At 29.5% G+C, this 7429-nt stretch overlaps 1 protein-coding gene and 2 long non-coding RNA genes across 3 annotated transcripts; all 3 read right to left on the reverse strand.

Annotated features, from left to right (window-relative positions):
- Positions 1-770: 770 nt before the first annotated feature.
- On the reverse strand, positions 771-3591 carry LOC115032999. The gene is made up of 3 exons (XR_001679320.2): positions 3351-3591; positions 2990-3160; positions 771-1904 (listed from the first exon to the last, which is right to left on the reverse strand). It is a non-coding gene; the product is annotated as an uncharacterized LOC115032999 (long non-coding RNA).
- A 517-nt stretch (positions 3592-4108) lies between these two features.
- On the reverse strand, positions 4109-5001 carry LOC107883465. The gene is made up of 3 exons (XM_029490785.1): positions 4651-5001; positions 4339-4597; positions 4109-4215 (listed from the first exon to the last, which is right to left on the reverse strand). The coding sequence occupies exons 1-3, from the start codon at positions 4780-4782 to the stop codon at positions 4211-4213; spliced, it is 396 nt and encodes a 131-aa protein (XP_029346645.1). The 5' UTR covers positions 4783-5001; the 3' UTR covers positions 4109-4210.
- A 274-nt stretch (positions 5002-5275) lies between these two features.
- Positions 5276-7419, reverse strand: LOC107883466. Its single transcript, XR_001679321.2, has 4 exons — positions 7368-7419; positions 6092-6295; positions 5733-6024; positions 5276-5681 (listed from the first exon to the last, which is right to left on the reverse strand). It is a non-coding gene; the product is annotated as an uncharacterized LOC107883466 (long non-coding RNA).
- Positions 7420-7429: the final 10 nt, after the last annotated feature.

The following is a 7429-nucleotide window of genomic DNA, read 5'->3' on the forward strand; positions in this document are numbered from 1 at the left end:
TTGTCTGTTTATATAATATTAAGACTGAATTATACCTATAGGTAACCTTGGGGTGAATAGGGATCAGTACTTACTATATATTTTTTGTTTTTGAAGGATTTTTCTTTTTTTTTGGATTTCAGGTACTAATAATTGATTTAATTTAAAATTGTTTCTTTTCATTTTTAAACTTTTTTTCTCTGAACAATACATTTTTTAGGTATAACCAACATTTATAAAAATGTATTTTAATGACACTATTCACCCCATGGACAGTGTGATACATTTCACAGAGAAAAACCATTGAGTGACCCTATTCGCCTCGTATTCAGGTACATAATTACGCTGGTTTTTTTTGAACTATTTCTCATAAGAAATACATTAATTATAACCTAACAAGTTTAATTTATGGTTAATATTCTTCATAGGTCCCACTACCATGACCACGATCATGTTCATCAATCATTTTTCTGTTGTAATAAATAAAATCGTACCTTCTGTTTATTACAAAAAATATAAACATTTTACTGTATAAAAAAAATTATTTTATTATTGAATAATTTATAGATAATAAAACAATTTTATTATATAAATTATAATAATAATTTGAATACAATAATAAATAATATCAAGTATAAAAATAATATCATTTTTAAATACGGTAGTTTATAATTTTGAAAAAAAATAAACAAAAAACATTAGAGGTGTGAGATAAATGATAATTCAATAATATTATTAACAATATATTTGATATATAATTAACGAGTGCTTTAAAATTTTGAAACATTTATGCCGAAAAATAATTAATAAGTAATACAAAGAAATATAGGAAAATCGCTCGCAATTATATTAATAATATAACAAAAAAAAAGGTGCACAATGTGGCAGAATAAATTATAATGAATTAAAATTGTAAAAAAAAAGACATCAGTCAAGACGATGCGTGGTGGGGGGTACGTGATGGTAGAGTGGGTGGTGCAGATTGTCACCTCTACATCGTTCTTGCGGCCGGTTCTGCGGGAGGACAAGAGTCGCGAGCGCGTTTCCTCGAGGACTCGAAGACGACCACAGAAGCGGGCGGAACCCGACCACGACGGCTGCGAGAGCAACGATGACGGTTGGCGACGATTGATGACGTGCGCTATAGATATTGTGCTGCAGAAGCAACTGTGCGAAGATGGTGACCAAAGCTCCTCGGAGCGAGCGACGAAGACTATAATATTATTATTATAATATGGTCCCTAGCCACCGTATATAATAATAATAATTACGTGTGCTCTACGACTTCCGTCGTTAAATTCACGAGTCGTCTTCGCAGTGCAACGCTGCGCCAATCATACCGCCAATGGTACCTCCGGTACAGCTAGCCAGTGTCGTCGTCGCTCTCGGACCGAAGCAGCCGGGGCCCGCCACGCCTCCAGAGGATCTCCGGATGTCCGCGATCCCTTGGCCCTGCCGCCGGTGGTCGGAGAACGTGTGTTGGTGACTTACCGCCGATCACCCCAAAAGTGCACTTTCACGTACCTTATACCTCGATCCCACATCGCTTCGCCTTGACTGCTGCCCTCGACCGAGAAGTCGGGTTTTGCGGACGCTTTCCCATCCGTTATTAGAAACCCAGGCTAGGTAGGGTAGAGGTCGAAAACTTGGTGAACATTACTCTATGTCTACGAAGGTTTGACAGAAGCAAACTCTGCGTGCCACGTTCACTAACGAACTCCAAACGAACCGTTTGGTCCTCTTCCATGCAGACCTCCTCCGCGGAACAACAGCTGACCGTGCTGCCGGGTATTCTGTGACTTCCGCAGGTACCGGCGGGACCGTCTTCATAAAGGCACATGAGATAATTCTAGGTGATCATTGTACATCCGGGTAGTCTCTTTTGAGGCAGTCTCAGTCTCAGAGTCACTCATCTACTCTCTCATCTATAACCATAATTATAATTATATAATAGAAATCAATTAAAAATGTATTTATTATTTAAAATAAGTATTACATTAAATATTATTTTAAATTCTGATAATCTATTGGTACAACAACAATAACTCTGTTTGGAAAGGAAAACATGATTCAATCTTCAAAATAATAAGGGTGGTTCATGATATTAAATTAGTTATTATATCTAGTTAGTTAGGTTCAAAAGTAAAATTTCCCAATACCTTTAAAAGCTGAAGAGTTACTTAAGTTATGATTTAAAAAAATTAATTTCATACTTTATATATCTAATTTGTTTATTTTAAATCTGAAAGTGAAGGAAAAAATGAATTGTCATACTATTATATGGTTTTGTTTTAACATGCTGACAATGTACGTTTAACTCAGACTTTTGTTGGTTCTCACTCCAGTGCATAATATACATAATAAAATAATAAAATATATAATATTTATCTATCGCACATTTAATTTTAGTATTATTTATTACAATTGCTTTATCAACTTGGTCAGAAATTTAACGTTTCACCCCAACTTAGATTAGAGAGTAAATAGAGTAAAATAGATTTTCAGTTCATGTTATTTAGAAGAGGTAGTAGTTCTATTAAGTTTATTAAGATAATCCATATTTTCTGGTATTTCTATTTGCCTTTCAATTTTTGATGAGAGAACATTGATAGGACAAATCCATGTCATTGAAACTGAGGCAATGTCTTTCATTTTAAAATTAACATTACAATAGCGTTAACAACTAAAATATTAAACACTTATAAAAATTATAACAAATTACTATCTTAGCAACAATTGAAGCCTCTTAACAACTTGAGAGGATCGAACATGAAAATGTGAAACCTTGACTAATGTTGACTAACTAGTAAATAGTATGCCTTACAAGCCTATGCGCCTATGAATGAACGACATATCACAACTCATATTTATGATCAAGTAATATACTAATATTAATTATTAGTAAATCATTAAGTAAGTACTAATTCACTGTTTATCTTTAAGAAATTTCTCGTCTAATAAGTAATAAGTAATATTCATTAATAAATTACAAATTATTATATTATGTTACCAATGACATGAATGATACATAGTGCGACATGTAAGTTTTGAAGACATTTCTTTGGAAATTTTTGATAATAATCAACTTTAATTATTTGGTCAAATGATGTTAAAATATTGTGTATACAGTTCACTTTTTGGGGGAATCATTATGGCATCTTTAACAAAACATGTATCATACCTGTAATAAATCATAACAAAAATTTATAAATTTAATAGAGGTATATTATTAATTACTTCCCAGACAGCAATTTTTTGTTTAATAATATTACTATAACATTATAATCACGAATAATATTAGTTTAACGTTATTATAATACTATTATAATATTATCGTTACAAGATGCTGTCTGGGTTAAGACTTACATTACCTTGATGTCAGAATAAAAAGTATTAGTAACATATTTCGACAACTTTCATTTAAACATTATTCTTTGTAAAGTAATCCAAAATGACCTATTATTATTATTTACTTGCTAAATCACTGTATAGGAGTGAATTATTATCGCACATAATATTTGTTGTTGGAGGGAATTCATATTTGTAAATTCTTAATAGAATGAGCCGTTCATGTTGGTGTACTAAAATAGTTTATAAATGTATTAGTAGGTATTATAAATAATAAATATGTATATACCCCATACATAGTCACTTAAAAATATAAAAACACAACAACAAATACTTATTTATTCAAAGTTTCATTTTTCTTTTATTTTTATCAATAAATATTTTTAATATTTGTTCAATTTGAATCTCAATATCTTTTTTAATATGCAGTATTGATAGGTTACTAAACCGATCTTGGTTCATTGTGGAGCGTAAGTATGTGTTTATCCACCTCATAGCTAAAAAAGAGCGTTCTGATGTAGCAGATGAAATCAGCAAAGTAATAGCTACTTGTACCATTAAACACAAATTTGGAAACACTTTTCTATTCAAATTTTCTTTTATAAAATTAAAGTCCTTTATATTATCACCAATAACATTTTTTAACACCGACATTTCGCTTTTCAAATTATTTTTGTTAATATTTAATATATCCTGAAAATTGTAAAACATTTTACTATGAAATGTTTTACATTGTAAATACTAAATGGTTCGTATAAATGTATATTATGTACCTAACCTACCTTATAATGTTCAACCAAGAATGAGCTTCCTTCATAATCAAATTGCATTAGTCTATCAGCAGAAGTAGCAAGGCGTAAACTTTCATCGGAAAATCGTATTTTCATGCTGCAAATAATTGAGTCCATGATGACATAGAAGGCGTTTAATTTCCAATATTTTTTTTTTATTAATCTTTTTCATTAAAAGAATAACAATGTAACTCATAATTAAATAATTTAAATAACTTACCAATTGCTTGTGCCACATCTTTTGATTTTTGTTCAAGTATCTCATCATCCAAAGTCATTAAAATAGATTTATAATTTTGTATAAGAGCATTGCAGCTTTTAAATCTACAAACCCATCTGGTATCACTAAGTTGTTCTAGTTTAGTGTTTTTTAGCCCAAGTTTATTTTGCATATTTGTCAATTTATGGTCTTTAGCTGACTTAGAAAGGTGGACATATAAAGCTAAAGCTTCTAGACCATTAAAGACATTCCTAGCATCCTAAAATATTCAACAATTAAAATAGTATCAACATTGTTTATTGCAATTATTACTTTTAAATGCTTGCACATATCTACAATGACTAAGTTAAGCTTATGATCCATGCAATGGACATAAACAGCTTGAGATGCTGAAGGATGGGATTGTCTAAATTTGGTTTGAACACCTCCTACTGATCCAGACATAATTGCAGCCCCATCATAGGATTGTCCAATAATAGGGACATTACTCAAATTTGAAGAATTTATGAAATGAAGCAAAACAGCAACTAAGGAATTAGCATTTTGGTTTTCTGAGACATCATAGAACTCAAAAAATCTTTCATAAACTTCTAAATTTTTTGAATATCCAATACAAAGTGTTAGTTGCTCTTGTTTATGACACCTGTAATAAAAACAAAATATTATAATACAAATTATAAAAAAAAAAATTGCAATACTTATACTCAAGATAATTTGTGTTTGTTTAAATACCTTACTATAGTTAAGTTATTAATTTAATTAAATATCACTATATCACATTTTATATATTCGTGATTTCTCAATATTTGTTCTTTGCTAGCATCTGACAACTGTGAAATCACTGAATTTGTTCCTAGTTTTTTAGAATGTATGCAACACTAGCATTTAACTATTACTGTCAAATGATGTACACTTTGAGCATGTTTTTGCAACTAAGTTTTTTTTTTGTTTTGCATCTCTTGAACCAGCCAACTAAAATGTAAGAAAAAAAACAATAATTACTTATAATAAAATTGATAGTAATACATATTAGTATGTAAATAAGTACACAATAGGTAATACTTGCTTTTTTCCAGTTATTAAAACCCACAGTCTTAAATGTGTCTTCAATATGACCAGAATCTACTGCAAATAAACGGCAAGCATAGCAAAACAAGGCATTTAACGAGCCAATACCCAATTCCACACATCATTATTAGGCACTCTATGAGGAATAGGCCGACAGAAATACTTCATAAATTTTTTTGCATCTAATCTCATTTCAAACACATTGTTTAACAATACAAAGAATGAAGCCAATGGAACTGAAGTAACAAATAATGTTACAAAACCTTATTGCATAACTAAAAATGTATGAATTCAATTAATTTTATTATATAGCTTATAAATATTACCCATTTCCAAATATTCTGGGAAGAGTCGTCTTGGTCACCAATCTAAAGTGTTGAAATCTTCAATCCAAGGTTTCTTAACAACTGTGGCCAAATCTTCTTCTTCGGATGATGATTTCAAATTATCTAAGAGACCTGTATTCTCAGCCAATTTCAACCCATACTTAAATATAAACAGTTTTAGTTTTTGGCTTTAACTAAAAAACCAATACAATACAGTATTTGATGATTGTTGCCCAATCATTATAATGAACAATTTGATGCTTAATTCTATGAGAGATCCATCTGGACTACACTAAAATAATAATACTCGTTGAATACTATTGATTGAGAATAATTAAATTAGTAAATGGATATCTTACTTCTTCTCGACAAAGATTGAATATAACTATAAGCAAATATTTAGCAGAATAACCAACATTTTTGCCATTCAAAAAAGCTGTAAAGTATGTATAATAATTTACAAATTGGAAGAGGTACATATTTATTGTCAAAGATTCGTCCAATTCGGTCTGTGTATGCAGTAGTTCCATTTCAGTCAGGCAAATAACAGCTTTATCTTAAACCTAAACAACATTATATAACATTAAAAAATAGGTGGTTTTGATCAGTAGATTAATCTCTTATTAGCTTTAAATTTAGCTCAGATCTAAAATGAAATGAGTACCTATTGAATATAATATTATTATTTGAAAATAATAGTTTGATTTTGACATTAAAGTAGTCCCACTTAACACATTGTCTGCCAAGAACCGCTGGCTGGCACAATACGTGTTATCGATATGCCAAACATATTTTCCAGTGTTGTTTTAAATTTTATATATATTATTGTATTTGAAAAAAACATTTAAAAACATGAAAAAAAATAAAAATTATATGTTTATTACACCAAAAAAATAAGTAATTAGTCTCGCTATGCAACTGCACTTTTTTAATTGCACTATTGTAGCGCCATAGAAAAGTTAATAATATAAGACCATATTTATTTATGGTCGCCGATGGTCATGATGTAGTGAGGTAGTAATGATCAATTATGGGCGCCGGAGGGTCACAAGTGTATAAAGTTTGAGAATTCCAAATGACTGCAGGCGTTTACATGTCAATCAATGTGTTAAAAGAGCTTATTACATTTTTCTATTAAATGAAAAAGTATTAACTTTTTTATTTCAATAAATATAATAACAGTAGCAACAAAAAAATTGAGAACTTGCTATACTTTATAGTAAATTAGGTAATTAAGTAAGTTATTGTATTGGATGTGTTAAATTTAAATTCAAATTAAATTATAAATCATTGCACACTAAAAAAAAAATATACCAAGATGAGACAACTTATATTTCAAAGGATATTTTATTATATAGTTTTATTGTTATAAGAAATTGATTTTTCAATTATTAATACAGTTAAACGAATTTTGAAACTTGAAGAATATCATGGCATTTGTATAGTTTCAAAAATATTATGACAGAAAAATAATTAAAAATTCATCATTATAAAACTAATACATTCATTGGTCTACTCAGAATCTAAAATGAGTAGGTATTGAAATATTTATCTTTCCATTTTTATTTTATGAATATACTACTACCATGAGCTCTAGCTAGTTGTTATATAAATTAAAAAAATATAAATACTCACAAAATTTATTAATTGAGTGCAAACCAAATTGATGATAGCTGCAGTAGTTCGAATAAATATAA

This window comes from Acyrthosiphon pisum, chromosome A2 (genome assembly GCF_005508785.2).
Source record: "Acyrthosiphon pisum isolate AL4f chromosome A2, pea_aphid_22Mar2018_4r6ur, whole genome shotgun sequence".
In the NCBI taxonomy this organism is placed as follows: Eukaryota; Metazoa; Arthropoda; class Insecta; order Hemiptera; family Aphididae; genus Acyrthosiphon; species Acyrthosiphon pisum.